General features: G+C 39.4%; 2 protein-coding genes across 5 annotated transcripts in view; both read right to left on the reverse strand.

Annotated features, from left to right (window-relative positions):
* Positions 1-11,125, reverse strand: part of dcdc2c (doublecortin domain containing 2C) — a 17,176-nt gene extending 6,051 nt beyond the window's left edge. For 3 of the 4 annotated variants that reach the window (XM_010771226.1, XM_010771227.1, XM_010771228.1), the window contains exons 1-10: positions 10,703-10,978; positions 10,178-10,226; positions 9,792-9,868; positions 9,510-9,641; positions 8,823-8,978; positions 8,635-8,683; positions 5,008-5,137; positions 2,832-2,932; positions 1,678-1,791; positions 1,378-1,446 (exon numbers count right to left, since the gene is read on the reverse strand). In XM_010771226.1, the coding sequence (XP_010769528.1) occupies positions 1,378-1,446; positions 1,678-1,791; positions 2,832-2,932; positions 5,008-5,137; positions 8,635-8,683; positions 8,823-8,978; positions 9,510-9,641; positions 9,792-9,868; positions 10,178-10,226; positions 10,703-10,755 (930 nt within the window). In that variant the 5' untranslated portion in view covers positions 10,756-10,978. Of the gene's footprint in view, positions 1-1,377; positions 1,447-1,677; positions 1,792-2,831; positions 2,933-5,007; positions 5,138-8,634; positions 8,684-8,822; positions 8,979-9,509; positions 9,642-9,791; positions 9,869-10,177; positions 10,227-10,702 lie in introns of all 4 variants that reach the window. The other variant, XM_010771229.1, reaches the window with a different exon arrangement.
* Positions 11,126-14,787: 3,662 nt separating this feature from the next.
* colec11 (collectin sub-family member 11) lies at positions 14,788-16,528 on the reverse strand. The gene is made up of 6 exons (XM_010771230.1): positions 16,396-16,528; positions 16,226-16,297; positions 15,708-15,779; positions 15,565-15,618; positions 15,339-15,434; positions 14,788-15,179 (listed from the first exon to the last, which is right to left on the reverse strand). The coding sequence occupies exons 1-6, from the start codon at positions 16,526-16,528 to the stop codon at positions 14,788-14,790; spliced, it is 819 nt and encodes a 272-aa protein (XP_010769532.1).
* Between the last annotated feature and the right edge of the window lie 858 nt (positions 16,529-17,386).

A 17,386-nucleotide genomic window follows, 5' to 3' on the forward strand; every position in this document is an offset into this window, starting at 1 on the left:
TTCTACCAAAAATCTAATACGGTGGAAAATGCAGTTTAATACTTTTGAATAGCCTTCATTTTCGCTAAATTGATTTATCAACTTTTAATACTTTTTAAGACCCTGCGGACACCCTGATACATAAACATGTGTCCCCTCTGTGTAAAGAGATTCGGAAAGTTTCATGAAAAAATATTCGCTCACTTTTTGTCCTGATCCATTTCTATAAAAACCTGTCTGAAAATGAGCTGATCAGATTTTGGCCACTTTATGATGTCATTACGATTTTTTGGCTTGTGTAACCATTAGCCAATCACCAACCAACGTAACACCCCCACCTTATCACCTGAATCTCCTCCTAGAGCACCATTGTGCATGATCTGTTTGGTATTTCGAGCCAAACACTTCAGAGACATGTTTTGTATATATCTGAGACCTATAATATGTTGATGAAAAACAGTACAATAGGGGACCTTTAAATACAGCACTGATAGAACATGGACAATTCTAGTGTTGAAATACAAGAAATATGTTGCTTAAGATGTGTTCCTGCAGGAGGTTTTCAACTTCAGAGCTAGTATCAAAAATCCTACGTTCTCCTTCTGCCAGTCTTCATTAGCTGACAAATCAAAAAAAGTGCATGGTGAGATAGTTATTGGAAAAAATAAGTCCATACCAATAACAATTATTATTATTTTCCATTATCTAATAGTCTTCCCTTACAATCCATAACCAATCTGAATCAGCAACATTCCTGTATGGGTATAAGTGATAAGTAATGAATTAAGATATTGATGAGGTCTTTAGCCAGGGTCATAACTGGCTCCAAGAAGTCAATAATTATCCAGATACGAATATCTTTATTGCAAAAGTGCATACAGCAGCAAAAAACCATCACCACACCAAAACATTCCTCTATGGTGTAATTGCCACTGCTTGGAATTATAGTTTTCATTAAAACAAAATGTTCAAGGTTATTGATTGCTTAAATAAGACTCAATATCTTCTCATTTCAAAGCCAAATGAAATTGCTTGGAAAAGTAATATCACCCAACTATTGTGGGCATTCATCACAGTTACACTGCCTCATATCGCTGTCCTTGGAGGATTATTAGAGCAAAATAAGTGTATTTAAATGAGTGTAATTTCTAGGAACCACAGATCCATGCAAAAACATCTGTATACACGACGCAGCCCTACTTCATCACGGTGCGCACACACAATCACCAGAGTGGAGGGCAGATATCAAATACAACCACATACTGTTATGGGGCTCTACTCTAATCACAAATCCACACATGAATGCATTTTATAAGCTCGAAGCTGTTATACATTGAGTGTTTGTGGCTACAGCTAAGCCTTATGAACTCTATAATGATACATCAAGTTGTACAGTACCTCAGGTGTCTCTGATCCTGTGTCTTCAGTAGTGCGCCCTGTGCCTCCTCGCCTCGAATAAACTCTGCTCTGATAAAAACACACAACACACGATTCACAGAGGGAACCATGGAGACAGAAAAACAGTATAGCTGCTGGAAACAGGTCTTTTGCTCGTGCAATTATAGAAATGGTGATCACTATAATTGCTGGTTAGACCATTTGATGTGACCTGAAAAAACTAGACATAATAATAAAGTGAACTACTGTATACTGTATGTGAAATAGTAACTACGTGAAACTCATACATAGGGTGCTTACATCCTTACTGGAAGCTGCAGACAAAGAACTCTGCAGACAGAAGCTGTCTGAATCATGGAGGGAGACAGAAAAACTTCCATCTTCGTACTCCTCGTCAACTATCTTGGCCTCAACCTGCGGGGCGGGAGAAAACAAGATCCCCCTTGGCTTACACTGTACTCTACTGCTGTATTGATTCTGCGAAATATTTATATATTTGTTCTACTGAGCATTTGTGTCTGGGTCTTATTCTGAGCAGAACATTATGTTATGCTGCCCTAGAACTGTTTTCTCAGCACACAGAAAGGTTTATTGGAGGAAGATGGGGAGAGATGCTATAGCAGCAAACACTGGTCCATCAAACACAACTAAGCTTGCTGGGAGGATCCACTTTTATTTGTCTTCAATTACAACAATCTCTAGATGTATGACCAATATACAGTAAGCTATAATATATATTTACAGTGGTGTAAAGTAACTAAGTACATTTACTCAAGTACTGTACTTAAGTACAATGTTGAGATACTTGTACTTTATTTGAGTATTTCCATGTTATGCTACTTCAAATCCATTAAACATTTATTTATAATACTTTTAGTAAGCTTTGCAAGGTTTGGATTAAAATGATGTGAAATATAATCAAATATTCAAATAAGACTTCAGTTCCCACCTGGAGTCCAAAAAATTCTCAAGCTACCCCTGCAGTATACAAAGTAATTCAAACTAGCTGCACCTTTACCAGATGTAAAAATACTTTAATGCATCAATAATTATAATCAAACATATAATATATATTATTCTGAAATGGACCAATCTGCATAATTAGTACTTTTACTTTTGGTACTTTAAGTATATTTTGATGCTGATACTTCTGTCCTTTTCAACCTATTGAATACAGGACTTTTACTTGTAACAGAGTATTCCTTCACTCTGCTACAAGTACAATATCTGAGTACTTCTTCTACATCTGTATATTTATAATAATATAATTAGTTGGATATATTTTGCATTCGGCAGAGGACCAGGTGGCTCATGGTGATGTTGATGATATTGTTTTTAGACTGGAATCAATTATGTTCCTGTCATTTCCTGTCAGATAAATAGGAGCAAGCTGTGGAAAGAGTGTATGCTAAAGACCTGATGAGGTGGCAGTTCAGTATGGGGTTGTGCTTTACCTGATCAATAGGCAGGTCCACCTTTAACTGGTCGTCTTCCTGCACCTCGGCTGCTCCTGCCATCTCCCTTCTTTTGTTTTGTGCATTGAACACACTGCCCTCTGAGAAAAAGGGATTAATCACAATTACCTCATCCGCTGGCCGTCACCGGCTCATTCTTCTGCACACTCATTCTCTCCCTCTCTATACCCCTCCATCCCTCACTGCCCTCTCCCTTTGCCTCTCCTGCTCAACTTCACCAGAGATCAATGCTGCTGTCAAGCCATTTATTTATTTAGAGTGGTCCCACAGACCAAAAGGGCTACAGCTGCCCTGCCACAAATATGGCCAGCCAGCGTGAACTCTCAGACCAGGGTTAGTTCCTGACAGTGACAGGTCGCTCAGGTTGATGCATGTGGAGAATAGCTCATACGGCAATGTCACATTGTTTTTCCCTTGTAAACAAACTCCTTTTTTTGTCTGCGGCTGCTGGACGGGGCGGAATGTGAATAATTAAACACGCTATTGAGCTAGAATCTACTTCATTAGTCTTAAGTCATTTCATTTAAATAATAAATAACAAAGCACGGTAGATTAATTAGTGAAAGGAACAATGTATAGAAAAATGTGTGTGGTTAATAGCTCAAAGAAGCAATTATACAGACACAAAATATGCAGGCTTCATTATGTTTTTCAATCAGGTGGAAGTAGGAGAGGAAACGCTTTGATCTCTTTTTGAAGTCACTCAAAGAAAATGTTTTAAAAGAATGGAAGAAATCTGGTGCCAAAAGCTCAGACACTGTACCAGATGCTGATTTCAAACTCTGCGCTATTTACTGTTTAAGGGTCATAAGAGATTATTTAAAGATGACTTGCGGATTCTATCTTATAACTCTTTCAATTGTGTGTTTTGTGGGAAAAAACGGTTCCTATAGGCATGAAAAAAGGGCCTGAATGTCGCCGGAGAACTGCAATCCAATAGTGACTTACTTGAGCTGTACTTAAATCAGGTTTTAAAATTGTTTGACTGATATAGATCATGCAATGTTATTATTTGTTTATTGATTGTTATCAACCTGTCTGAGGACCACAGATGGAAATGAGCTATTAGCTATAATCTGTCATATTGCATCTCTTCTCTCTGCTGAGATTAATGTTTTTGTACGCATGGTCCTTCTATAAATAAATACAAATAAATACGAACTTCTATTTAATAATGGGAAATTGTGAGCACTAGCCCACCTATGCTACTATATACTGTATCTTCGTGTTAGATGTGGTACAGTGCAGATGAGTCTCTTGAAGTTGAGACATTGTATTATTGTGACAAAACACCCATGAAAACAACAACTGAATAATGTGGATCACAAGCACACAATATAACTGTGTATAAATACTAAACACAATATCCATTTTAAACAGCGCCCAATGCTTAAAAGTTCAAACCATTAATACAAAGCAGTGTTTTGTCACTTTAACAGTCTTTCATCAGCGCTCTTTGTGATTAATAACTTATTAGCATTTTAATCTCGAGAAAATTAGAGCATTTTGTTTTCGCCCACATAGTTAACAAGGCTTTCTGGATGCATATTCAACAAAATGGCCTGATTGAATTCATCTATGATTTAAGCCTTTTAGATGAGGTTTGAAGTCTTGTTCTGTTTAATATTCACAGAAAGGACTTTTGTTTCCTTCAAAGAGCGGGGAGCTGGGTTCTATTGGACTTAAAAGAACAGGCAGAGAATCTAAAATAATCTGTTTCACCTGCCAAATATATATATTTTATATGTTTCCAAAAAACCTTAAACTCACAACTTGTATAACGAAGCAAATGCCTACATGTGTGCCTCTAGACATGAACACACACTGTACCCAAACACATGCATCTACATTTCTCTTCAAAATACCAACAGTATTCTTCATAGGGTCTAATGTCAGAGGGTGTCGTTTTCTCATATTGATATTCTGCACAAACTGTGCAGTTGTATTTGCTGTATAGTGTCCTTACTGTAAGGTAATTATTGTACAGCATTTTGGCTCGACCAAAAATCGTTTTAAAAATGTGCGGTATAAATAAAACTTGATTTGATTTGATTCATATGCCCTTAGCTGTAAAGTAGCTATTGGAGGGGAAAAACCATTGGAAGGACCCGGAGCTGAAGAGAGAATATTTTTTCTATAGAATTGCTCTGCTTACCCCCTGTGGAGGAGAGAACTGGGTTTCTGGACACCTGCCTCTGTTGTTTGGTTCTCTCCGGTTTGGCTTGTTTCTTCATCTGGCCCCTGGCTGTGTGCTCAAGGTCCTCTCTAAAGCCTGTGTGAGCAAACTACACGACGAGACAAAAGAGAGAAGAGAACAGGGGCACAGATTAAGGCGTATTTCCTCAGATTTCTCTGCGATTCATCATCGACTTTTGCTGTTGTTTTGTAAAGAGGAAGAAGAAAAAAAGACAAAATACATCGGGGCAAAACTTGTTTTATCCTTTCTTCTCAACGCTTTTTTACATTTTCCATTGACCTCAATTTTTCATGAGCTGATATGCTTTGTAGGTCCCCCGTGACTCCTACTGTATTGAATTCATCTGGTTCCAATACATCCCGTGCACAACCTATCAATCACTGGGGAGCGTGGCAAACTAATCATTTATTGATGAAATGGGGCAGCCATGAATTTCTAACTGCATTTGTCTTATTTATCAAGCCAGATCAAACAATGAAAATCCAAACAAGCTTAAAGGGAAAGGGAGGGAGTCGTAGGGAATAACTTATTCTTCAACAGCAGACAGCAGAAGGTTATTGATGGAGAGGCGAGTGGGGAAAAACAAGCCTGGGACTTAGTTGCATGGTGGTAGAGAGTGAAAAGGAGAGAGAGCAGTGGGGAGAGTTCAGAGTGATGTTCAGACAGCACATCTGAATTAATGCTTCCACAAAAGGCAATTTTCTCCTCACAGGCTCCTCATCCCCTCTGTAGGTAGCAAGGTGAGGTATGTCTCCCTTACAGAGACACAGACACAGAGCACAGGATGGAGCAGACTTAATGTTTCTTTTTCAGCTACAGTGCTCTTTACTGCAGCTACCTGGCTGGATCCCTGGGCTGGCTCCAGGGATAGTGTAGTGATCTCAGGCTTCCACTAGAATACACTTCTGGCAATGGTGTTTGTAAGCTCGCTAACATGGCCCTGGGGGAATAGCAGCGTTGTTTCCTTCACTTGTTTGCTTTCTTTAATGCACAGGCAAAGTCTGTTGGTATTCTTTTGAATCTCTACAGCCGTTGGTGGGCCGAGGGAGGAAAAGAAAACAACAAAAGCAGAGTGAAGTTTGTATATTCAACGGAGGAGAGTTGAAACAGAGTTCACACTGCAGCGCCGCAGTGTCCACAGAACCACACGAGATCAAAGACAACAGAGCAGTGGCACTGTCGCATGTGTGAGCTGTCAATTCCGTTTTTCGCCAACCTCGATTCGTCTAACGAGTGATGCGGAGCGACTTCAGCGCAAAGTTCAAAATCAAAATACATCTGGGCAATCAAAAATGGTACAGCCTGGTGGTGGGATGTAAATAGATCTTATTTAAATCAACAAAGTTAAATCAAGACTGTCTCACTCGGGGAGGGGAAAGCAGAGGACGAGGGCCGCCGCAGAGCCGGGAGAGTACAGCACGAGTAGCAGCGAGACTGGAAACGCAGCAGTGGAAAAGCTGAGGTCATCCCGCCTCTCGTTCTGCATTACATATCTACAGTATGTGTCCTGGGGGAGCACACAACTCTGTGTATCAGGGGGCCCCGGAGAGAGAGGCCAAGAGAGAGGAAGAGAGTGCTAAAGTTAGTGTGAACGGGACTCAGGGGGACCGAGCAGCAAATAATCTGTGGCCCTCTCAAGTGGCAGAGAACGGGAGTCAACAAGAGGACGCCGTGATATGATAGCTAGGGGAAAACGGGGGTCCCAACCAATTTGACCGAGCAGCCTCCATCCATACTGGCTGTGGTATCAGGAGGAGCCACTCCCAGCGAGCAGACATGCTGGCAGCAGTGGGGGGGGTATAGTTTTTCCATGGGGCATTGCTACTTCCCCTCACCAATGACATCATCCAGAAACAGCAGAGAAATGGAGAGCAGCAGCAGCAGCAGCAAGTCATCGCTGATGTCAGGCAGTGCAGCTATTAAAAGGTTTAGTCAGCCTTTCTTTTCACAGGAAGTGTGAAGTACACGTGAAGCGCAACCGCACTGCTCATTATTATCACTTTCATGTGAAAAGTACTTTGCTTTGATTCACATCATTATTCTCTTTGCTATTCCCTGCTATTAATCATGTCTTTATGCGACGTCTACCTCAAAAGTTTCTACCTCATCATGTCTGTGAACACCAAACTCAGCATATATGCTCGATCCCAATGGGAACATGGTGTGCTAGAGAGTTTCAATATTACACTCTGCAGAGCCGTCACTTCAGACTTCAGTGGTTGCTTCAGAGCAGATGTCCCATTCAGCGGTGCAGAAAGGCTCTGCAGACAGGACAGACACCGTTCCCGTAGTGCGAGGTGGCAAAAGCAAGGTTATATTTTACACAGCTTCAGTGGGCATGTTTAAAGGATCTTTTTACTGGCATTTCAAACCAGACTGCTGTTGTTTTGTGAGGTCAAACTGAAATTAATGACGCACATGACCCTATAAATGGATGTGTAATCAGTAGGCTAAAGCAGCCGACAGATCAAGACAGAGGGCAGCTTTCCTCACATGTGTCGTTCCCCTCTGAAAAGTCCTTATTAACTGGTCAAATCATGTTTACAAATTCACGAGGACTCAGACGTGGAGGCAAAGGGAGTGTAATGGGGCAGCTTCATGTTCATTGAATGAATAATACTACATCGAGCTGGTGGATGAAAACATAGCCATGTCTCTGTCTCTGTCTCCACCTCATGGCGCTGTGTGAAATGGCAGAGGGTGTTGAATCAGATTTTAAACTCAATGAACCTCAGTGAAGCAAAGATTCATAACAGTATGGTTTCCATATACTGTTTCATGATTGACTAGATTTTAATAAGATGAAGAAATCTTCCAATTCCCCTAACATATTCTAATATATTGCTGATAAATATGCATCAGATTGCTGAATATAAAAAGGTAGACGACTACAGATACAGCAAGAGATAAGGCATGGGACGTTTTTCTCCATCCGAAAAAAAAATTGGCATCTGCCACAGCGTTGCCATCTTTCATGGTTAGAAGAATCAGGTGTCAGACACATCTCTCACAGGCCCCCCCACCCCCACCCATCTCCACCTCAACTTGCTGAGTGGGCATGTTCTCATGTTCACCGTGTGATTTGGTGTACATCTCGGGCCCACAGCATCGAAATCCTCATATGGAGTCAAAGCACTTCACTGTCTACTTAATCACAATACAGATTGTTCCGGTTCTGGTTTGAATAAGAGATTTCTTATTTATTTTATTTTTTTCAGTCAGTAGAGTCCCCCCCTGGTGCATATGATCTGTCTATGAGGCTCACTGCGCTTGATCAAGTGGGCCAGCCTTTCTCTGTGGGGATTACCCATCAAAGTGAAAAGCAAAAGGTAACGCAATGCCTCCTGCAGACAGTGATTGATGATAGCGCTGTTTCATAACGAATTGCACCCCCACCAACAAGTCTCACATGTGGGAAATGTTAATTGAAATGCTGTGTGTGCAAAGACACGCTTTTCAACTGTGATGCTACCAAGGTGTTACAGCAATAAACTAGAGGGAATTTAGGGAGAAAACTGAGCATGGCGGGAGAAAGTGAACAACCAGATGTCAAACTGCAACCAACTCTGGAGAAAAAGTACTCACCGCAACCTTTGGAGGTCTTGTCTTTCCAACTGCAGGCAGGGTGACTTGGCTGCAGGTGGAAAAGGGGAAACCCAAAATGAATAAACATATGTTCTCTTTTCTTTTCAAATAAGAATATGGATTAAATGTTTATTTTAAATATTTAGATATAAACGTATTTAACGGACAAAAGATCCTCAGTGTTATACCCTTCAATTCTGTTGTTTTCCCTCATTACATCCCTGCAGGGGTTGCAGTGATAATATTGGAGAGCTTTGAATTTTTCTGCACCAACTGCGACATAGTACTGGTTGTTCTCCAGTTCAGTGGGACCGCGGACAGGACGCCCATCTAATGTGCAAAGCCTGAGAACTCGAATACACAAAGACAACAAATTAGAACAATGTTTTGTAATATTTTGATATATTTATATAAATGTCAGTGTTTATATATTAAAGAAACGTTGTTATCTCAAATAGTGTTTAAGTAGTTAAACTTAATGTTTCCATTAATCAAACCAGGTTTAGCCTAAAAGCAGATTTTAGAGTAACTACTGTGAGCACATGACAAGCAGATATGGTCCAAATCACAATTGATTTCCCACATTTATATTACAGCAGCTGATATTCTGTTGACGACTTTAAATTGAAGTGCACCATTTCTGATAAGAAATGTTGGTTGATTCCATTGTGAAACATGACAAAGGACATCATTTGTGTGGATAAGAATGGATGTGTTGTGATTAATGTATTTGAAAGAAACAATACAAAAATATCAACCTATGTTTTACAGTTGGGTGCTATTATTTAATATAGAAACAACTGGAAGATGTATCTCTGCTTTCCCTCACTGGCACATACAACTATAAAGATTAATGTAATGATTTCAGACACCACCTTTGAACAGCACCAGTGCGAAGTCCCACTTTCTCTGTCACCATGGCTAAAGCATGTTCCCAGCTTCTAAGAGTAAACTTTGGGATCCGTATTCGAACTGAAGCAACCAAGACCTCTCCGTTGGTGAAGACACTACGAAACACAACGAAAATGGCACAAATAAAATAGTTGCTTGCTCAAAATGAAAATGCATGATTTATTAGCATAACTACATACACAGCAACAAACATTCTGCTTCCTAGGTTAACTTCATATGCATCGAGCTTAAAAATCAATACTCACTTTATGGTGCAAGACTCATCAGTAGCTTTCTTACAGCGAGCAGAAACTACCAATCTGCTGTGAAAAACAGGTCGGATCTGAAAATGTCAAAACTAGGGGTCAGAATATGCCCCAATGGTGAGTACGGAATGAGGCATTTTTTTAGCGTTTAACTCAAACTCTGATATTACAGGAATTTTTATTTTGTTCTCAGTGCTTGTTGACAATTTTCATTTAGACCACTGCAATGGGTCATGGTTTAGGCTTCAGACACCTTCAACCCTTCCACTAAAGAAAGCTCCATATCATACTATGGTCACACACATAATATAGAAAATAATGGGTAGTGTAGTTTAATTATCTATGCAGTTTAAGTACAAATGACCTAACATTCTAAGTAGTCTTACCTGTTCTTCTTTCTTATGCTGTGGCTTCTTGGTTGTAATTGCAGAATAGCTGAAAGGCAGTCAGAAAACGGGTTAATTACTCAGTCCCAGGCTTCAGGTGCTACATGTAAAACATACACAGATGGTGTTCAAAGATAGCCTGGAAGACATCAAAAGTCAAGTATTACTAGTTATAAAGCTTAAGGTGGAATACTGCCATCAAAAAACATGCTAACAAGCACATCAAACCACAACAGTAGGCTATAGCCTACTGCAAATCCACACTTTAATTTAGATGCATATCGGTAAATGTAAGCTATGAAAATGATTATTGAAATACAAACATGGTTTGAACTATTAACAGACAAACGCTCCCCTAACAAAAAAACAAACACCCACTCAGAACACTACTTTAGCTAGTTTATAGGCCGAAAATAACGCTCAATTTTGGGGCCGAGAATGGAGCTTGCCCTCGGTCACAGTGACCTGACATCCCCGCTGAACCCCACACACACCCTGACACACACTTTACAACACGGTACCTACTCCAGCTTTTTGAAATGCTCTTGCCCGGCTGCAACATACACACTGCCATGCATCAAGTTGTCCAAATGCTGAACCTTGTGGCCCTCTATGGGAGTGTAAATATTTCTGACGGCGAAAGAAGCCTCAAGCCCTCTGGTCAAAAATGTCAGAAAACTGTCAAAAGTTGACAACTGCCGCGGATTTACAACTAATTTTCTTCCGGGAAAGAAAGCGTCTCCGTTTTTGTAGACAATTATTGTTTTGGTCGGTGGCAAATCACATCTAACTGCTGTATCCGGCATAGTTGAAGTTGTTTAAACAAACAAACAAACAATAACGACGCTGGGTGTCAGAAGTAAATGTGTCACTGGCAGGCGTGTTGAGGCTCCTGAATAACTGGAGATAGCATCTGAAACCAATTCTTCTACATGACAGGTGTAGCATCAAGAAACCAATCCACCGCCTGGGTTGCTAGTTAAATCCTTCTGCATGTAACGTTAATTTACTGTTTGATTCTAAAACTGTTTCTAAGGCAACCAGCAGGGGTAAAGGCATTCTTTTTTCAGATGCTTATTCATTTCAGTTCTGTTTTGTAATTGTACTAAATAGTAAATAGCACTACAGCCTATTTAAGATACTTATATAATTTGGCACAGTCCATCATTCTGTAAACTCTGGATTACATGAAATTGATTAAACATCAAATAAACCACATTCAGTATCAGTCCTCTTTATTGATATGCATATTACAGTCTAGCTTTTGCATTATGTGCTTCATTATGGAGTGAATATTGCATTGCAACATAAGCCGGCCCGACCCATTAAGCGACATAAGCGGCCGCTTAGGGCCCCGCAGCCACTAAGGGGCCCCCTAGCAAAAAAAAAATATATATATGTTTTGTTTTTTTTATTTAAAAGAAAAAAAATCTCAGTACACCATCACCGTGATAAGTATGTTTAATTAATTGTGTTAATATGCCTAGATTGCCTACTCTCAAAGTCATGTATTATATTATTGAGTCAATAATATAATACATTAACCGTGCTTTACCTGAACCTCATCATGACACAAGAGAGGACGTCAGGATTGTAATTTCCCGTGTTCAGTGAATGCAACAGAGGCAAGACACCAGACCAACCAGAGAGTTGTATGGAAATAAACATCTGTCTAATTGGCGGACAGGTACCTATCCTGTGAGCTGTGACAATGTTTAAAATAAACAGTCAGTCAGACTCAGTTTTTGAAGATGGACATAAGAAAACATTTTCTTAAAAAATACGACAATTCTCAAGTGGTGGCTCACACAACAACCCCAGAGCCACCACTTGAGCCAGGTAAACAAGGTATGTAAATGTCAGTAAACTACTAAATGATGCGAACATGTAAGCAAAGCATAAATTACAGCTACGTTGACGTTACTTTGAATCGCGGGGGTAAGCTAAACCGTTAGCAAGTAGCTATAGCTAGCCAGATATATTAAATAAACACTTTGTCATACAATCTAAATGTAATATTTTTTAGCGTTACCTGGTAATTTCAAAGAAAGCTCTCTGGTAAACGTTGACTTACTGTTCGACATGAAGCTAGAAGCTACCTTACAGTACACAGTTGATCCGGAGTCCTGTCAGTTAAAGTGTTTCATAGTTAGCTTAGCTAAGCATCAACCTAGCACTGAAATATATGGATGTTATGTGACAGTATTTCTGAGAAAAAGTCAGCTGAAATGGTGGCATAGTTGCCACTGCTTCACGTGTCAACAGCATGTTTGAATGTATTTGCAGCAGTAAATGTGGCTGTTTGGCCACTGACGTTGCCATAACAACACCTGAATTTAAATGTGCAACCTCTTTTTGTGACAGATTTTTGCAAGAAATAATAATTCTTCTGAATGATATTCCTATTGACAGCTAGTTTCTACTGTATGTGAACATTATGAGATGGACAGCCAGAGAGAATAAATGAAAAACAGTATGAAATACTATATGACAAAACAAGAATACAGTTTAAGTGATTTGTAAAATATCCATACAGAAAAATCTGTTTAGAGTTCTGTTTCATATGGGTGTCCATAGATCTCTTAATTTTGCTCTCAAAGTGCACCAGATTGATGCTTTTAACTTCTATATTTAAGAAGTTAAAAGCTGTTCCGTGCTGTGTGTAGTGAGAACGCGCTAGAGTGAGGGGGGCCCCCAAGCCAAAGCTCGCTTAGGGCCCCCAAAAGCCAAGGGCCGGCCCTGCAACACTATAACTCTTAAAGTTATATTAAAAACTTAAATTAAACTTCATTATTTGTTTTTTTTTCATCAAATTTGTGCTGTAGCCTACATGTTCAGGACGACGTCCACTGTGTGGATAGGGATGTTAACAAGACCAATAATACACAGGCATATTGAGCAACAATATATTAATTTGGTATACCATTCACCCCTTTATCACTCCTTGTGTTTGCCTTACCAAATTGTACAGTTTTACTATTTACTCAAATACATGTTTAAAGGAAATTCATGTGTTATGAGGCCAAAAGTAACGATCAACATTATAGTATGCAAATATATTTCGATTGGTGGCTTTAAAGCTGGATATAACTTCAGATACAGTGTGTGTTTTTCTCTTGTTTTCATTAACTGTAGCCATACAGTATCTGCCATTTGCAGGCATTTTTTTTACAACAGATTATCTGCCTGTCCACTGTTAGACAGAGCTGTCCAAATTGTTTACCACAATGGTAACCAGAGATTGCACCAACAATGGCACCTAATTGGTTTAAGCCAGACAACTCCTGGTCAATTAAATGCATAATTCATCCAAGCATTAATTATGCATTTCTTAAGGGACTTGGTGCTGTGCTTTATTAGGAGAACTACATTATGCATATTTAAATTCTTCTTCTTAGAGGGACTCAATAGGATATCATCTCAGCTGGGATGCCCATCCTTAAAAACAATAGCAGCCGGGGCTATAAGACAACTTCTATTAATCACACATTGTTTTCTTTATGCACCAAACACTGTGCTGTCACAATGTTACCAAGTGTAATTAATTTACCATTATTTTAAACCCTCTTGTGTTTATAGAATACATTATTCTTAAATAATATACATGCCAAACTGACAGTATTAATTTAAGTCAGTATCTGTTTAGTCGAGATCATCAGATATAATTCATCACTTAAGATGGAGTCCAACATTTTTCCAAAATAAATAATAATCTAGAGAAATCTCCCAAAAATAAATAACCCATAACAAATAACAGGCAGTAGTAAAAGTATTTTACAAAATGTATTCTACAGTAGTAAAACCACATGTTATTAATACCATTACAAATGGCTGAATTGTATTCTACTTCAGTTCCAAGATCCTACTCCTGCATACTGGCACACTGTTATGGATTACTGGGACAGTTGAATAGAACTGAGCTATCATATATGATAATTTTACCAATTTGACAGTTCATCCTAGTTTTAGAAATGGTTACAATGCAGTACAATCTTCATCCACTTGGTGGAGACTGTCTCACACTGCTGGATTTAGCTCAGCTCACTGGATTAATGTTGTCAGCTCAGGGGCGGAAAATAATGCACACACTCTTTCATCTTAAGTTATCAGTGCATCTTTATTGTATAGCAACAGCCACATCAATTATGGTATGAATAAAGAACGCATATTGTATTCCATTTTTATGATTAAAAGCATGCAACTGGAAACAAAATCTTTAATTTGAATTTTTAATGCACACTACGGCCTTCTGTATTTGCTTATTCGTCTTGTTTGTTGATGGCCCTGTTGCGAATATTGCTGGGTGGATAGTTTGCATTAGATAAAAACTCAATACATTGCCTTGCTTGCTGTTTGAAACACTGATAATTCACAGAGTATGAGATTAAGGGTGTATTAAGAATAAGAACAAATCTCACAGAAGAACAATAACTCTGGATGTTTTGTGGGTTAAGAAAATAAATAGCTTATAGGCGTATAAGGAAAAGTGGAAAATATACTAGATTGCATAACTTGCATGTCATTTTGCCGTCCTATTTACACTTCTCTTCCTAACTTCTGTTCCATTATATGCTTCCAGTCTTTCAGCATTCTCTTTACATAGACTGAACTCAGACACTGTCCTTGTCAAATTCACAAACAAAATACATGGTAGGGTTGCAGGCCACATCCGTCCACTCCCCAGAGGCTACCATCTCAACACAGTCTTCATCATCATACGCGTTGTTGGGCTCTCCCTTCCTCCATTTGCTGAAAGTGGTCATGGCAGAGAGATCCACGTAGGTGAAGACACCCTCCTGGTGCGTGTCATGAATGCCAATGTAGACTCGGTTTAGGCCGGCATCCGTTATGTACCCTGCGATGGCCGCGTTGGCTCCCTCGTCTTTGGGCATGGCCAGGTGCCCTCCCCTCGTCTGGCAGTAGACTTCAGCGTCGGAGTAGCGTTTCTCCTCCTTCACCAACAGATAGACCTTACTGTCCGTCTCTTTTATGCCAGCAACAGCTGCAGGGGAGGGCAGTGCTGAAAAATGAGCACTTGTATTTCTATACACTTCACATTGACATGCCCAGCATTTGAGTTCTATTATGATTAAGTAATGCAAACGTGTGGTTACAAGAACTGTGTATTTAAACAAAAAAAGAATGCTTAAAAGAATCCTACCATTTTTTATGAATTTCAGTTCAGAGGAGAGCTGTGCCACAAGAATGTCCATTTCTCCAATCGTCTTTCTCATTGATGTGCACTCACATGGAACACCTGATAAGGCAAAAAATGTGGGGGGTTACCACATGGTTGTCTTAATTAGTTCTCAGATTTCACCAAATGTGTCTGTCTAATCCAGCAATAATCTGCTTCACAAACTGAATAACACAGTATTAAATCTCACCTGGATCTCCATTAGGGCCTTGTGGACCTGCATCCCCCATGTCACCCTTTACCCCTGAGATATATAATGGAATTGTCCATTAAAACTTAGTTAAATACGTAAAATAATTTGTTGTGAAGTACATTTCTACATTTTCTGATTACCTTTCCAACCACTTGGGCCCACTTTTCCATAACGTCCCATTATGCCTTTCTGACCTTTAATCCCATTATGACCTGAAAGAGTAAATGAGACAGGAATATGTAGTTACTATACAATCTATTTAAAATTCATTATGACTTTCTTTGAATGCATCTTAAAAAATACCAACAATATGAAAGAAGGATAAAACTTGAATTCCTCTACTTCTGCTAAAAGTTAAAATGCTGAGTCTGTGTAGTCTCTTTAAAAAGTATGTGAGCACCCTCTAATCCTCATTAAGGTCTTCAGTAAACACTCGTCCACAGCAGTGGATCATTTCTCGAACCTCTCAACCAAATGTAAACACTCGGCCATCTCTGGATGTCCTGGTAGTGATGTAACAGCACATTATCAGCCAAAGCAATGTGATCTTTACCCTAGCACTTTTTTTGTTTTAAATAGCAGAAGTGATGAAAAAAAAGAACTGTGTTAGTTTGGGTGTATAGTTTAGGTTTCCCTGTTTTCAGAAGCAACAATATACCAATATCTCCAGCTGGACCGAGTCTTCCTGGTCTCCCTGGTGCTCCTTTTAGTCCTTTCTCGCCTGGTTCTCCTATTGCCGAACAAATAATATTAAGCCAAGTATGAACATATTGTGATTTCAGATTTTCAATATATGGCGTGTGTGTGAGAGTGTGTCAAAAGGAATGCCTTTGAGTCCAGGGACAAGGATTTGAACAGTGCAGGACTCCTCTGCAAACTGCTGTCCATACGATGTCTGTAGTGTCAGTAACCTCAGCACAGACATTAGTAGTATGGGCAATAACAACTTCTCTCCTATCATCCTTACATGGGCTGGTTGGTGAGTTATGCTGTAGAAACAAAAGAGTTCCGTAATTAGGACGAAAACTAAAACAGGGGAATCAGAAGAAAAAAAATAGTTTGAGCAGTTAAACAGTAATGATAAGTTAATTCCATAAATCCATGAAGTCATTATTCATAGCATCCAGTTTGCAGGCTTCCTGAGAGAACATACACACATTTGTATAATGTTAATATATGACAAAATAAACAAAAAAGAGCACTAAAAAAAGCATGCTTCTTTCATCCTGAAAAAATGAAATAGTCGTAAAAAAGAAACATAAAAACACCACACAGGCCTAAGATACGAAAGTACGTGTTTTAAGAGAATCCATACTCAACTTATAAATGAATTAATGATTGATAGAAATGGCTATAGAAAGAAACATCTAAAATCACAGTTGCTTAAACCAAATATATATTCAGCTTTCACAAACTTGGCAACCCCTGAGGAGAAAAACAATTATCATGCGTTTTTACAATCTGGCTGGCCTACCTGCAGAGGTGTTTCCAGACGTTAGGAGTGGAGAAGCTGTACAGCCAGCTAGCAAAGACTTGAAGGAGCTTTGAACACTGGTGGTCCTACAGAAACATTTCATGTTCCTCTACAGACAGCACAGAATGTGTGTGATAGGACATTCGTAAACAGTTCACAGATAAAGTCCAAAGCAGCTGGGGCCTCACAGATAATTGGCTGAGAAAGCAGCCCAGTGATTGACGGTGGAGGGGCCCGATAAGTGCACTCACTCAACTTCCAACTCTATCAGATATCTGTGCCTGCAATGTCTGACATGCCGGGGAATTTATTTTAAATTCCAAATCAACAAGTTTCTTTAATATC

Source organism: Notothenia coriiceps, unplaced genomic scaffold, assembly GCF_000735185.1.
Source record: "Notothenia coriiceps isolate Sejong01 unplaced genomic scaffold, NC01 NC01_scaffold00009695, whole genome shotgun sequence".
Lineage (NCBI taxonomy): Eukaryota > Metazoa > Chordata > Actinopteri > Perciformes > Nototheniidae > Notothenia > Notothenia coriiceps.